Raw genomic sequence first — 16,976 nt, 5'->3', positions numbered from 1 at the left:
TGAAATGAGTCCAGTTTACAACTGTAAACTAAATTCGTGGATTACAAAGTGTAGCAGCAGAGAGAGAGAGAGAGAGCATAATTTTAAGTAAAATTGTTTCTCCACATGTATGTATTCATTCAATTAAACACTCTTTAATTACTTGAGTGAGAGTCGAGTGAGTCATGTTATTGCAGCAACAAATGAAAATAACGTATATATTTGTAAACCTAGATAGTCACGAGTTGAAGTTACTTACGATTCCATTAAGGCGCTTACCTTGCCCACTTTCCGTTAAATTTTTGAGGCATTACGTGTTGATTGGCGAAACTTAACGCCGCGCTTTCCTTAATTACCAGAGTGATGAAAAATAAATATATAAGTATATAAAATATTTAATATTTTCAACTAATTAAACGAAAGTAATTCATGCAGCGTGGTGGGTCTGGGTAACAGTGTCATTTAATATTGACGACCAGGGCAGGCACAATATCTACAAAATTGTACTAAAAACGTGCATATTCATATTTATTGTAAATTAAGAGCATTGTTTCCAACGGCGCTACCCTAATATTTAAGATTGTATAGTCACATTTATTTCAATTTTCATGACAAGGATATCTTGCAGACTAATGCTTAGCAGGATAAAAACAAATGTAATTTTATAAAGCGAGGTGGACAGACGGTAATGTCAAGAGAAAAGACACTCCGCGCACATCATTATTCTGTCCGATTACGATACTTTGTGTGGAGAGTGGCGGCACTTAACGCCGCGCTTTGTTTTGTTGGCAGAGAAAGGAAATGAAAACAATTCACTCATCTGAGTGGGCATCGCACATAAAACATTCACGTTTAGTGTCACTGCGCTTCAACCTGAGGAAAGAAAAATGTTTTTAACAAAAACGTATTAAATTTAAAATGAACAACAATGGACGATCTTCATACCAACAAGAGATGTTAACAACGAAATAAGTCTAAATAAGAATTTTAACATAACTTGATAAAAACTTTGATGTGTTTGAGCAATGTCTCGGAAATTTAATTGCGCCTGAGGAACGGAGTGTCTTGACACTAGATTCCCTCTACCTACCCTGCTATGTGGGAGACAGCGTGAAGCTAATTAAAATAATTTACACTAAGAATAGCTATGAAGAGGCTGTCAGGGCGGCAGCTGCACAAGGGTGTGACTGTAACGCCACGGTTATGGGTTCGATTCCCACTCGAGGAAGTGAAATATTTATTTACGTTTATATTTCCATTTCTTCGCTCTGGTGTCGAGGCAAAGCGCGGCGTTGAGTTCTGCCACTAAACTCGCAATGCCTCCAGATTTCGGCAGAAAGTGGGGAACGGAGTGTCTTAACACTAGGTTCCCTCTACCTACCCTGCTGTGTGTGGGATACAGTGCTAAGCTGAAATAGCAACCAACTCAGTATCATATTGTATCGATATCAATAACCATTCAACATTTCGATATAATGTAGAAATAGTTTTAAATTGAATTTTAATAAATATATAGTTCCAGTGGAATTATATAAAAACGTATATTTATATTTTTTTTTAATAAAAAAGAATAGAATGAAATTTATTTTTCAATCAACATTAATATTTGAAAGCTTAAAAATGTGTTTGGTTGCACGCGCTAATCTCAGAAATTACTGGGTCGAACTGAAATAATGTTTTTGTTTTTCATTAAGTCCATTTATAGAGGTAACACTGTGAGTATATATCTAATGCTTAGCTACATCCCTACGTTCCACGTGGACGAAGCCACAGGTAAAAGTTAGTATGTTATAAAATCAGAAATAAATATTATAGAGGATCACTTGTGGTGCGTGGAATATCATATGAGGTAGTTCTCATATGTAATGTATTAATGATTCTCTGCTAAGCTCAATTCAATTCAAAATGAGGTCAAGTTCGCTATCAAACACGATTGATTATTCCGCATAGCAGGTTAAGTGGAGAGAACGTAGTCTTAAGGCACTAAGTTCCTTAATTCCAACGTGAATGTGACAATAAGTATTTTGTGAGATTGGGGAAATAAAAAACATTTTATTACAATTACTTCTAGGAGTAGAGATCGAACTCACAATCTTTACGTTTATAGATTAAATAATATTAGGTCCATTAAAATTTGGAAAACTCATGCCTTTCATACATTATGTATGAAGGCGTCACAAAGCCTTGATTGTACTTGACTCACGTTTTTAGAGTTACTTAGTAAATGGTAAAAATGAAACCCTTATTAATTTGGTGGTGCACATTGCCTGACTGTAGACGCGGCAGAAAGCGGCGTTGAGTTACGCAACTCTATATTTCGTAGAAATGTCAGGAACCAAGATACTAAATTCCCTGTCACTATATTCAAGCTTTGCGTGAAAAAGCGTGAAGCTGCTTTATTGTCATCGATACAAGCTACAATACAAACATCCTTTCAAATATTACTTATCACTGGGTTATGCTATTATGCTTGTTACTACTGAACCCTCTGTAGACGGGACCGGTACGCACTTGGCCACTCTTTCATTATTTATAAAGAAATAAAGTTATTTCCAACGTTTAGAAGCATATCTCTTTATATGATGGAGGAAAGCATATTCTAAGTAGTTATTACAGTAATTTGATTTGGTACATTTTGTTTATGAATTAGATAAATTGGTATATTAAATATAGCTACTTTTTCTTTGAATTTTTGTTATTTGCCGTTAAGGTAAAACTTTTTTAATAGCTTCAGCCCTAATCTAAAACTTTGAGTTGAGTGCGAGTGTGAGTGAGTATGAGAGCGGAGAAAGTCCCCCGAGTTTAATATTAAAGGCTCTCTACTTCTAATAGCACTCTATGAATTCATAAAGAGACACTGGCAAGTTGAGTAGCGTAACTCAACGCTGAAGTAGGCAGCCTCGTGTTCCATCAGCCATCTTCCAAGTCCATCATCAGCCAGCTCAAAGGTACCATAATAATGTATTGTCATTCAGTATTCATTTTATTACATGCTTTCTTATTAACATCTCACCTAATAAAAGCGTGTTAAAAAATGTACCAACCGAGTTAAGTTAGTATCAGAAATTTTAATGAGATTCCTTCATCGTCACAAATCTTTGACAGCAAAAATAACATTTTAAAATTATTAACTCAGTTCATGAAAAGAAAAGAGGTTGGAATGAAAGATCGTTATATAGAGACTTTAAGTCATTAAAATAAAAGATGAAATGTTGACATTTTTAAAACACTATGAAATTTGTCTTTTAATTTTTGTTCTTCTTTTTTTAAAAGAAAGAAACGGTAGCGACTTATTTTTATACTTAGTGGTGGAACTCATAGGTCAAAGCAATGTCTCGAGCAGTCAAGTTCTCAAGCAGTCACGTTTTGATGCTAAAGCGATAAGAGGAGTTTTTTAATACTCCTCTTATCGCTCCCTCCTTAGGTTCCCTCCTTCTACACTGTTATTCCGTACGTTACCATAACAGTAGTAATAAGCGTGAAGCCGGTTTTTATTATTAAATTCTGATGGAAAAAATATATTCGAAATGCGTTTTTCGCGTCTCGTAAATAGGCAGATAAGTGGGAGACAGAGTGTATTAACACTAGGTTCCTTTCTGCCTACCGTTATATTTAGGAAAGCTGCAAATTTAAAATATTTTAATACTATTTCTAACATTATCCCATTTAATTATTTTGCGATTTTTTTTAGAGAAAAGCGAATGCGTACGATATGTAAAATAATTCAACGATACGGGGCATAACAGTATAAATTTAAGGCCTGACTGATTGTTTGTTACAGACATCATCAAATATTCCTCCATCGTTTGCGGGGGTCATCATGAAATAATCAACCTTAATCAGGTAAGAAAATTTTATATTTAAACTAGCGGATGCGCGCAGCTTCGCCTGCTAATTTGCACCCTTAGGAGTGAATTCTAATAAACCATGAAACACGTGTTCAATGAAATATTTTTAAGCGTCTAAATATCAAATTTTATAAAAACTCCTATTTCACTCCTATAGGGTTAAAATTTTTCAAAATCCCTTCTTAGTGGATGTCCAGATTACGAAAGTAAACGTCTGTCCAAATTTCACGTTTCTACGTTTGAATGGTGGAATAAAACGCACTTTTATTTTTCCATTGTAAGAGTAATAAGAATGATAAATTCTCCCGAATAGACATTGTGGGTTCCAACCACGAACTTTCGTAGGTACTTCTCTTCTCTATCTCCCATATATTATAAAAGGTTTTGGGTTCGATTCCCATTCCGAATTGAATGAATTATTGAATATTTTCATTTTGTAGTTCTGGAAACAAGACGGAGCAAAGAAATAGAAGACCTCAGAAACAACTAAAAAAGAAATAGAAAAAAATAGTATAACAACAATACTATGAAAAGAGAATTAAAATATTTTGTAGAACATTAGAAATAGTTTTATAAAGTATTATTTCAAGTTTGTTTCTCAATGAACCGCCCTCCAGTGAGGCCTTTAATTTAAACATAAATAAATTAATTAATGCTGACGGCAGCTACATTTTATGATTCTATTTTAATAAGCTTACAATTTTGTTTGTTCTTGTGTAAATAAATGTTCGATAATAACGAGTGAGATGTCGTGACGATAGATGTGAGTTCGATACCCATTTTGAGGAATGATTGAGTACCTACAATTTCAAGCTTGCAAGGCAGAGTTTAGCTCTGTCACACAACGAGTTATGTGTCGCATTTTAGCGGAGAGCGGAAAATTACTCTCCTCTTCACATATGGCCTTCGGAGAGTTGTCGTGGCTTCCAATTCAGGTCAGGTCTCCACCTGCGTCCCTTATCTCTCACACGTTATACAATACAATCGTCAAAATTGGCTAACAAAATAACATCACATTTGGAAATATCATTTTTTTAGCTTCACATCCCACATAAAGCAGGGTAGGCAAAGGCCTACTGTTAATCCAGTTTCCGTTGAAGTTTTAAATTTCCCCTTAATACAAAATACATTACGTTCCACGAATACATTTTCATTTGGCCGACATTTCGGTCTCACCTGTCATGATCACAAATTGGCATTTTCATTTTCGCTCTCATACAGCTTTTCGTGTAATTAAAGTTTGATACTGTACCTAACGGAGAGCATCGTGGCGCAGCGGCACGGAGTCTGACTGAAATGTAAATGCGATGGTTGTGGATTCGATTCCCACACGAGGGAATAAATAATTTTCATTCCCTCGCCTTGGTAAGAAGAGAAAGTGCGGCGTTGCCGTTGGCCACTCAACACGCAATGTTTCGAAAAGTGGGGATAGTAGTGCGTCTTACGCTGGGTTGCCTGTGAAACAGAGGATCACTGCAAACGGAGTATTTCATCACTAAGCATTCTCCTCATATAATTTACAAAAATTTGATATTAATAATTTTATTATACTCTAAACCAATAAGTATCACATTCAATAAAGTTAAAAAATAAAACAAAACTGTAACAACCGCGACTGTTGTGCTAAGTTCTAAAGCTATAATGCAGTAATGCACTACATGCGAAGACACACTTAAGAAAATTCATTGTAACTTTTATGTTATGTACATATATAATATATATATAATATATGGGGAAATTATGAACATTAGGTATGCATATCACGCTTATTGAAAATATTATATATAACTGGATTCGATTACGTATTTCTTAAATGACTTCATCAACATGATTAACGAAAGCACATATACAGCTTTAAGGGAACTAAATGAATGAGCTTAAAATATATATTTGGGCATCTGATTGAAAACGCAATAGTTACTTCTCTTGTATTAAGTATCTTGACACCAGATTATCTCTGGTGGTTCTTATTCTGCTTTTGAAATAAAGGGATCATCGTTGAGGCCGTCGTTGCGCCGGGGCACAAGCATGCGACCGTCACTGTGACAATTGTGGGTTCGATTCCCATTCGGAGGAATAAAATATTTATGTTCTCGTATCGTTGCTCTGATAACGACACAAATCTCGTCGTTAAAGTCCGCCAATCGACGCGCAGTGCATCTAGAATGCTGCAGAAGTGAGTAACGGGAACGAATGTTTTAATGGGAACGGGGCTTCTTAACAATAGGTTTCCAGATTTCCTACGCCTACAGTGCTGTGTGCGGGATACAGCGTGAAAATAAATAAATAAATAAATAAAAGGAAACCGACAGAAGAAGGAAAGCGGGTCGCTCATTCCAACTGATGTTAAAAATAGGTCAATGGTCTATATAGGCTCATAGCTGAAATATTCATAAAGTTTTCTTTATCGAAATGTTGTTATCCGAGTTTTTTTACCTTTCTATTTAAAATTTAATAGAAATTATAGCAATTTCAGAAGTAAATTTGTAAGAGGCATGACGCAGTGGGACACACCTGAATATCTGAATTATGGTTGTGAGTTCGATTCCCACTCCAAATATTGATGACTTGATTTTATTTTTTGGCGGAAAATAAAGAACGGAGTGTCGGATAAAATATTATTTGCTAGTGTTTAGTTTTTGTTTTAGTTGGTGCATATAAATATAATTTTGAAGTGACTTTTTGTTTTTTCCTTTAAAACCGATAAAAAGATTTTTCTTGTCCACAGGAATTTGTTTTTGCCGTATACTATCCGATCAAAAACGGGGAAGTCCTAAGCGTTAGGCTACTAAGGAGGACTAGGTGGGGAACGCCCCGGTCTATGGGAGTTTACCTCCTGGGCCTGGATATCGTTGTCAAAGATTTTGAACTTGCTGTAACTGATTCTCTCGTCGACGACCGGAATAAACCAGTACCGGTAAGTATTATTTTTTTAAACAAGATAAAAGGAATTCAGTTGAAATATACTTTGATTTATTCTAGAGATTATATGTTTTGAGTGCTGAAACTCAACACCGCTTTATCTCACCAGACTGAGGAAACCAATATATTTTTGGGAATTGCAACCCACAACTATAGAACCTGGTTTTTTCATCTGCGCCAATATGGAGTAATATAATTTTATATAACTTTATATAAAAGTACCTTTTAAAATTTCAGTTATTAACTATAATACCCAAAAAATATTTAGGGTTAATTCGACATTGAATGGTACAATAGTACAAATGTTGATTTTTGTAACAACTTAATTTCAGTTACATAGTAATTGACGTTTCTTTCAAATAGGATGTGACTATTTAATTTAAATTCTAAATAGCTATTTTATGATGTATATTTCTTAACTTAATTAAAATAAATAAAATTTTATTTCCAACTTACCGATTAGCAATTATAATAGATGAAAAAAATTAAAAAAATTACGCAGCATGGAGTGTCTTAGCGCTTAAATGAAATAATTTCATTTATGACATTTATTTTTAACTTGATAAAAATAATTAATTCCCGTGATCGAACCCACAACTTTCGCGCTTATTCTCTGACTGCACCACAACGGTCTCTGTAACGAATGATGTGAACGGCAATGATGTTTATTCTAAGCTTATTAAAGCACGTCGGTCCTCATAGATAATTTAACTTTTAACAGTCCACACACAGTTTGTTAGTATAGAGCATATAAAGGACTTTATGAGTTATGAAAATCCAACAAGTGTATAATATAGCTTATTTAAATAATTCTGTATATATATATTTCAGGTATATTTGTTTGTCTGTCCGTTTGTATGTCGTTATTTTCTAAATGTATTCTTTCAATTGTTTTTCTATTTGAAATGTTTAGGAGGCCAGTCGTGGCGCGGGCGCAAAGTGGTGGTGGGTTCGAATCTCACTTGAGAATAGGCCATCTATACTTATTATAAAATAGTAAGAGGATCGGTGTCTGTACTTGGAAGATATTTAAAAAAAATATTATTGGGAACCTTTATTAACCTTATAGAATCCAATACAGTGATTTTTAAAATATTTATCTGTTTGTCCGTTTGTCTATGCGTTTGTTATTGCTAATCTCAGAATCGACTTAAAAGATTTAGATGCGGTTTTATATATATATATCGAACCCACACTAAAAGAAACTCCAAGTATGTCATAATCACCTAAAACATCTACATAAGAAATATGTATGATAAATCAATTTCAAAGGCATACAAATGTTTTAGCATACGTAACAATCGATTGTTTTCCTATTTTCACAGTCATACCACGTCGAAACAATGAATGATAGGGAAAAAATATTTCCCGTTTATATGTTCGTACGATATACGTAGCTACGTACAAAAAATGAAAGAGAATCGCTGCAATTGTACGCTTCAGAATTAAGTATTCTAATTCAGTTCACAATATTGGTATCGGTGGTTTGAGGTATTTTATTTGAAGCCGTCTAACTGTAAATACGTCCACTATAAGTTCGATTCCCACTTGAGCACCTAGACCACTTGAGCTCTGGTAATTAGATAAAACAGGCGTTAAGTTCCGTTCAACACACAATGTCACGAAAATTTTACGAGAATTAGGAAACGGAATACATTATAACGTAAGGTCTATCTACCTATCCTGCCTTATCCTTTAATTTTATTTATTAGATAGGTGGTGCTCCCAACTTCGTTCGAAGAGACATTATAGCTCCATGTAATTTCTAAATTGATTGATAAAATTAAGTTAAATTTTCAGTAACTCGGCTTCTTAGTATAGCGGGATAGACAAAGTTGGTTATGGTGTGAAAGAATCTTTCGAAAAAAATAAGTATTGTGTTTTAAGCTCTATATTGAGATAATAAGATGAGAGACACTTGCTTTTTGAAACTACCCAAGTCTCATCGATCAGAGGAATACCGCAATAAGAGACAGTCAGTGACCTCAAGAAATCAGTATTTATTATTCTTTAATAGTTAATATCGACAGTTAAAAGTAAAAACCGCCTTTATTTGAAGGACAAAGCTCGTGAGAATTAATTCAAGTTTAGAACTAAATGTATTTTATCAATTTTCACTTCATGCGTAATGTTAAGCAGTCAGAATTTGTAATTTCCCAGAGGCATACTTAATATTTCACTTAAAATTTACTTTAGTTGCTGAATTTCCACGATTTTTACAAGGCGCGGTATTGAAATCCGCTACTAAGATGGCAATAACTAGAATTCAGGAGGAAGCGAGGAAGAAAGTGTCCTGACAGTACGTTCACTCTGCTTACAGTGTTTGCGGGAAAAGCATGAAGTTGCTTTTTTATAACAACTTCTATTTTCTTTCTTTCTTAATATTTTTACTGTTTTATTATATATAGAGATAATTACTTTATATGGGATTTGAATCGACTATACATATCATATACCACTAAGCTACAAGTCCTTTCCATACAACTTTTAGTTCAAGTGCTTATGTATTTGTAACGGCAAAATGCTTACCGTTAATTCATTGCTACAAACATTCTTCAAATTGTCTACCGAATATTTTTCTGTTTTACTGAAATGTATTTGCATATTATATATTATATGTCTAGTTCTCGCCCACTACTTTGCTTGAGTGGATTTTAAGACGTAATTGAAAATCTCGTAGTTTTTCGCTCTTATAAGAAATTTAGGAAGTCCTCTCTTAATTCATTCCTCTCTTCATTTTTTAACCTACCTACTTGTCAACTTTCAAACAAACGCCGCGTTTTGCCTCTGTCAGAGCGAATGAAAATATTAATATTGTATTCCCTCAAATGGGAATCGAACTCACGACAGTCGTGTTTACAGTAGTCGTACGCTTGTAATAGATAACGGGAAAGGAACCCAATGTAATATTTCACTATCCCACAGAAAACTAATCTCATAAATTATATAACATAATGAAAATTTTACGTTACTTTGAATAAAATTGTGGGTATTAAACAAAACTAATTCTATAACAGAATGAACGTTAAGGCCTCAGGCGGTTCCCATTATACAATACAATACTAGCAAATGAAAATCCTTATAATAATTTAGTAAATTAAATATATGTTATCACGAAGTCTCCGTGGCTCAGTGGTTGTCCCACTGTTGCTCTAAATGAATGTTTGTGGGTTGAATCCTCAACGGGGTAATGAAGTTTTCGTTTCCCTTCTCTGGCAACATATAGCACGGCGTTGAGTTGCACGTCCGTTTCTCAACACGCAATATCTTTGATTAAGACAGTCTCAATGTACTGTAATAACATTATATCCAACTCATATTTCACTATTATTTGGTTGTAACAAACCGTTTCGTTTGAAGCATTGAGTAAATAAACATTCGCTTTGTAAATATCGACCAGGGTTTACTTTGCTCTGCGAGCTTCGAGCTTTGGCCAGGTATTAAAGAAAAAACTCAAATGATTTTGTTTTAAATATATTTTTTTAGATACATTTTTTTCAGAGTACGTTGTTGGGTTTTTTAAAAAGATATTGTTTTAGAGAGCTTTTATTATGTCTTTTCAATAATCACAGTTATAAGGATGTTACTCTCCGGCCAATTTTCAATACATTGCTTGATGAGTGGCGGGCTGAAGTCCACGTTTTGTCTAACAGAACGTGGAATTGAATATAAATAAATAAAATAAAAAGCCTTTTATTTCTTGCTAAATTACAGTTTGAAAATTAAAAAGGAATTTATAATGTATACAAAAGATAATAAGTAATATTGTTAGCGTGCTCATGTAAATGTGGGTAGATAGATTTAGGTGAAAAAGACAATAAAAGCAGTGGAATTGTGTCAAACGGGCACAGTTGCTTGTACCCGGAAGCCCTGATTGGAAGGTATCTAGTACGTAGTGTGTAGTGTTGTTATTGAGTGGGTTGATTGGGTGCCTGCTATTTTTATAAGGTCATCTGCCCAGCGCGCATATGGTCTGCCCCGATGATCCTAACCAAGATGTAGTCTGTATGGTCCAGCGATTATCTGTGAGTTTGGCTACATGTCCAGCCGATCGCCATTTTAGCTTCTGTGAATGGCTAAGAGCATCAATGACTTTAGTTTTCTTTCTTATAACGGTATTTTGTTTTTATTTTTTGATCTTCAGAATACTTCTTTCCATATTCCTTTGGCTTATTATGATCTGGTTTTTAATAAATAAATAACTAAATGTTTGACAGGCGTATGTTAGCGTGGGAAGTATGCAGGTCTTCATAACTTTGCTTTTTAACTTTGTGTGCATGTCACTTTAAGATTTTTTCTGAGGCTCCGGAACTTCTTCCACGTAATGTTGACTCTTCTCTGTACTTTCATTTCGTTATTATGTTGATCAAATAAAATTTGTTCACCCAGGTAAATGTAGGTATCCTAGGTTAGGGGTAAATTTCTCAGATATACAGGTAAATTGGTGTGGTTATGATATTTCCATGATGATATTCGTACCCGTCATGATATTCGTTTTATTTAGATTTATTTCCAAGCCTTCTTTGCGACTTTCTTCATAAAGAGAGTTTATCATCAGTTGCAGTTGGTTTATGCTTTCTAATAGTAGGAATATATTGTCAGCAAACCTAAGCAGGCTCAGATAGTCACCATTAATGTTTATGGCAACTTTTTCCCAGTTCAGTTTGTGTATGATTGACTCTAGTACCGCTATGAAGATTGTTCGTGAGATCGGGTCCCCTTGTCTTACGTCTCTGTTTATTTGTATGAGTGGTCCAGTGCTCTTCAACTTTACTCTGCTAGTACTGTTGTCGTAGATGTTTTTTACGACTTTTACATAATCCAATGCCACTTCTTGAGAGAGTAGAGTTTCCCAAATGGATGAATGAAGTAGAGTATCAACGCTATATGCTATAAAGGTTCCCTCCGCCTACCCTGTTATACTGGACTAAGCGTGAATCTGCTTTACTTAAAAGCCATATAATATTTTGATATTTCCAAAACTGTCATCATACCAATTTTGTCTAAGCCTGTATTCAAATTGCGGTCTAAAGGCTTAACCACACTACGTATGTGAATTTAAATTTCCATTGAACTTTCGGTGTAGTGAGGCGTCTCTGATTGTAAACACCATTAGTTTGGGTGCAATCCGCATTCGTTTTTATTTATTGTGTAAGACGCGCGAAGCGTGGCCTTAAGTACTGTCACTCAAAACGTCAAAAGTCTTTCACATTTCTCTGACTTTTAAAATCATGCACGGCGTTGAACTCTGCACAAAACTCATCACGTTTTAAATAGGTGAAAACTGGAAAATGGAGTTACACTATGTTTTCTCTGCCTAAACTATTATTTTTATTACGTTTTCATTGAATTTATAAAAAAAGTACTATAAAAATATAAGCTTAGTATTTGAAATATTTCGTCAACTATAATATTATACGCTTTGGGGCTTCTCAAACTTTAAATTTTCGACGAAACATTATATTCAGAGTAAATATTATTTTGAAACTCAAAGTTGAAGTTAAAATACAACTAGCTTTATAGTTAATTATTAACGCACACTATTCACAACTTAACTTTCACTTAAATAAATAGGTTTGATAAATAAACACTTTGAATGGATGGCTGAATGTTGAAGCGTGTGAAGTCGTGGTGCAGTGGCCCAGGAGCACTATAAACGCGACGGTTTGGAATTCGATTCCCACCCGAGTGGTGAATCTTCTATTTTCATTAGCTCATTCTAGAAACAAGACGCGAGTCGTTGAGTTCCACCTCTCAACAGGTAATGTCTCAAAATTTGGACTTATAGCGGAACGGAGTTCCTTATCATTGTGTGAAGTATTGAGAGTCGCTGGCGGACGGGAATTCAATCCGGCCCCAGGGCATATATTTACGAGATTAATGCTAAATCTTTGTTTTTTTTAACCATAAGTTTATTTCGCTTCTCGACCCTAATACAATTTATAAGCAATTTTTTTACGTAAAAAAAATTAAGAAAAAAATCACGTAAAGTATTAAGAAGTGAACGCCCCGAAGCACACCGTTGCATTTTTAAAGCGACAGTGACAAAGTGAATAACTTAAATGTGTCGCTCTTACTTTATTTTGTTTTACATTCTTAGTAACGACATTCTATTATACTTTTAAGGATTAGAAAAAAACAGGTCAAGTGCGACTCGCAATCGCCCACTGAGGGTTCCGTGCCAATTACAGAATTGCAGGTCTCAATGCACAGTTATAAAAGTTGACAAACTTAAGTTTACAAACTTAAGGCGTATGCACAATTTTAGTTTGAAATTAACTACAAATATTAATTTATAATTATTTATTTTGATTGCTTTGACCTAGAAACTGGATAGATTCGATGCTCTAAGAGTTTCTTTCAGGTTATATTTGAATTAAGTTCAGCTTGATACCTCCACACAATCTTGAGATAAATGGTCTTGACAGACGGACAGCAAAGTGATCTTATAAGAACACATAAATTATATGATTTTGTACTTATTATTTTCTAATAAAGTGACTGTGCAGAGAGACTGACCCGCAGAAGACATATGTGTTGAATCAATGAGAATAACATTTTTGATCATTCGGCTACGGAATCCTAAAAACCTATTAACTACCCAAAAAAATGCAAAAAATCCTACTTATTGAGTAACTACTTAATTTTTAGTGTTAAGATATTCCGTTCTCCACTCCACCCAATTTCGAAACATTACAGTCAGACGCTGTGCTGCTGAACCAAGAAGTTTAGGGGCCCTAAAGTAAGTATAAGCATTATTTTACATTTAAATTACTTAATGTCGGGTTTCCCTGTGCGTGCGAGCTATCTGGAATAAGTTAATTTAAACATACGAATTAACTTTCAAAAGTACCTTGAATTAACCGTTTTTACCGTAATTACCTTTCTTCAAAAAAAACCTTATAGTACGAGCGACGAAGAGGGGACTTTCGGGATTTACTCAAGCGCGGCAAATTAATATACTGGGGATTCCTTGTACTCGGTTACGTACTTCCACCAAATATGAGCCCCATATCCACGTCTAGGATAAACGATCAGATTAGTAAAAAAAATGATCATTTAAAATTCTCGAGAGCGTTAGATTACGGTAGAGTAATTTAGTTACATGTTAAATCGTGTATATTCCACTAATCTTACAATTTGAGAGTGACGTAAAGAAGGGAGAGAGCTACAAAGTTGTAAAAAAAACGTTGTCTCGACATTCCCTAGCGTGGAATTTTTAATTGAATGATGAATTCATATATATTTTATATGAAAAATAAGGATGATTTCATCTTTAAATAGTTTTCTATATGTACTTAATATGATTAAAATCAGCATTTAACAGGTGAACAATTAGAATAAACATTTTAAGATTGACCTTCTATTATATAATATTTTACTTTAAAACATAAGGTATACCGCGCATTTCATCGTCTATTGTCATAGTCAAACGGAACCGGAATAAAATATTCCAAACGATGGCAACCCCTGTTTTCGGCAGTTATTTTCCAGGCAACCATGTGTTATAGTGTTCAGAAAAAAATAAGCTTTAATTTGATATATAACTCATAAAAAAACACATGAGTTGAAATTATTAACATTAAGTGACCTGTTTAAACCAGGCAATCCTGGACTTGCGACAGACTGAGAACTGGCAACCCTTAATTTTCCAATTCCTTATGCGACTTTCTTTCAAATGATGTGCGATTCATATAAAAAACATATGAGTGCCAATTTTCTTCAACAACGAGTAACGAAAAATTTTTATTAAAGGTTTTATTTTTTATTAAATTTTTATTAAAGGATTGCGGCAGGATTCTTCTAGGCAACCCAAGTGGAATCTGTTCTACTAATCATGTATTATTAATTAATAGAAGTTTAATTTAAACAACAGATCCCTGCAGATTTAAGCGATGGGATCTCGACTTAACAAGTCTCTATGACGCTCGAGCAAATCCCGAGTTAGCATCTTGCCTCCCCATCTATTATTTATTCGTTTTGTTTTTTTTTACATATTCAATAATAGTAGGTTTTATTTTCAACTTAATTATTTTTCGACATAGCGTGGTAGACGCAGAGAATGTAATGTCATAGTTGCGTGTTGAATGGCGTAACTCAACGCACTATGAAAACATAAGGCCGCCGTGGCGCAGGTTGCCTCTACCCCTATGTGGGAGATACAACATGAATCTAAAAAAAATTATTACGCGTAGTTTAATTACCGAAAGCATTTAAGATGTATCCAAAAATTTCTAATTCAAATATTGCTACATTATTACTTTTAAGCCCTTCTTTTGTTTCCTTCTTTAAGATTCAGTTAAACACTAAATTTACCACTCTCCGTTAAATTTTGAGACTCGTGTTGAGTGGTGGAACTCTATACTGAAATATGTCTTGTTATAGTGTATAAGTAGTTTACTAGTAATCTTTGAAGAGTCCCACCAGTCAGGTCCTGACTCCGTCATAAGATTAGCTCGATTGTCACCAATGCTACTGACAATAGCCTGTCCTGTGCCAGTTTCCTATATTTTACTATATAGAAACATAGTTACTGTCCCTGAGTCACACGGCCTCGATAGAAGTCGATTACTACTCGGGGGCATAAAATATCAAGAATTCATATTTACTCGCTCTGGTACTCAACACACAAGGACTCAAAAATTGGGCAGAAAGTGGGGAACGGTAATATTAATAAGAAACAGAATAAGACACTCTTAACACTATGTTCCCTCTGCCTACCCTGCAATGTGCAGAATACCGTGAAGCCAAATGATCTAAAAAGCGTGTTAAAAATGAATGCTGTGAAACTTCTTTTTTCGTTAAGTTAACAATAGGTTTCTTTTCAAGTAGCTTGTTGCTCTTCCACCTGGTATTGGCATGATTCCAACGGATAAGCTTTCGTAGAGAAGCTTTAGATTTCATACTCTATTAAATTTTTATATCGAAAAGTTTGTATTATCGAAGAGTTGTGTTGTTAGTAAAGTATAAATTTGCGAGTATGTTTTAGATGTGGTGCTGAGTCCTGTGGCTCGGTGACCGCGTAGGTTATAAGTTCGATCCCACTCGGGGAAATTATCATTATATTTTTAGCTTCACGTCTTATCCCGCACAGGGATCCTGGGAACCTAGAGTAAGAAACTCAGTTCCCGATTAAGTTTCTTCCATTTCCCACGTTAAGTGACGGAACTCAACGCAAGAGCGAGGAAATGAAATGAATTTCTTAAGTATTTCATATCCTCGAGTAAGAACCCACGTCACACACCATCGTGTTTACAGTCACACGCGTATGCCACCGCTCAACGAGTAACGGCGGCCACTGACGATGAATATTCTTCACTCTGGTAATATAAAGCACAGCGTTGAGTCCCCCCGCAAACATGCAATGCCTCAGAATTCGGCGGAAAGTTGAGAACGGAGTGTTTTAACACTAATTTCGATCTGCCTATCCTGCTTTTATTTTATATATTTTATTTTATATCATAATACTTTTGAAAATTATGAAATAGGCGTGTAACTATCGATTTTCAACTTAGAAACGGGAAGGATATTTTAAGTAACCTCGCTAAAACCGAATTTACTTCACCAGCTTAGATAATCTTCGCGAAACAATCCCTAAATCTGACAAGGAAATTGTGGTGTTACTTTATTAATACTGTATATTATAATTACTATATAATAGTAAATATTATTAGTGGCGTAGAACAACGGTTGTCTCTGAGGGAGATGGTTGTGGGTTCGATCCTCTCTCGAGGGGATGAATTGTTCGGTAATCGGTCTGGTGATACAAAGTACAGCGTTGAGTTTTGCCACTCAACACGCAATGTCTCGAATTCAGGCGAATGGCAAAGAACAAAACTAGACATTACGTGTTCCGTCCCTGCTTTGCTGTATATGGACATAACGTTCCCGGTTTCTACTGCTAAAGATAAATGAGCGCGTAATATAGTGACAGAATACTATAGTGTCCCACGAAAACATACATGTGAAAAGAAAAGAGAGCCAACTTCAATAGTACATACGAAAATTATGGGATGTAGTGTCTCAGTGCCTTAATATTAGGTCCCTGTATGAAAATAAGAGAAAATAATCCTAACTAGATTTAAATTTCAGGCAATTCAAATATTCAATTAACGAATCATATTATACATGTGTATTATTTACACGATTATAACGAGTTTCCAGGAGGGCCGCGCGTGACGAAGGGTCTCTCTGGAGGACTCGCGTAGTGCTTAGTTATTTACTTGT

At 34.8% G+C, this 16,976-nt stretch overlaps 1 protein-coding gene across 1 annotated transcript in view; it reads left to right on the top strand.

Annotated features, from left to right (window-relative positions):
* The window catches only part of mfr (ferlin family C2 domain-containing myoferlin misfire), a 71,185-nt gene that overhangs the window by 10,711 nt on the left and 43,498 nt on the right, over positions 1-16,976 (top strand). The window contains exons 2-3 of the mRNA XM_085205787.1: positions 3,761-3,822; positions 6,556-6,744. Coding sequence (XP_085061913.1) covers positions 3,761-3,822; positions 6,556-6,744 — 251 coding nt within the window. The remainder of the gene's footprint in view (positions 1-3,760; positions 3,823-6,555; positions 6,745-16,976) is intronic.

The sequence above is a fragment of the Heliconius melpomene genome, chromosome 21 (genome assembly GCF_056956725.1).
Source record: "Heliconius melpomene rosina isolate 202511_hmr_F chromosome 21, ASM5695672v1, whole genome shotgun sequence".
Lineage (NCBI taxonomy): Eukaryota > Metazoa > Arthropoda > Insecta > Lepidoptera > Nymphalidae > Heliconius > Heliconius melpomene.
This window is presented reverse-complemented; position numbering and strand designations above follow the sequence as displayed.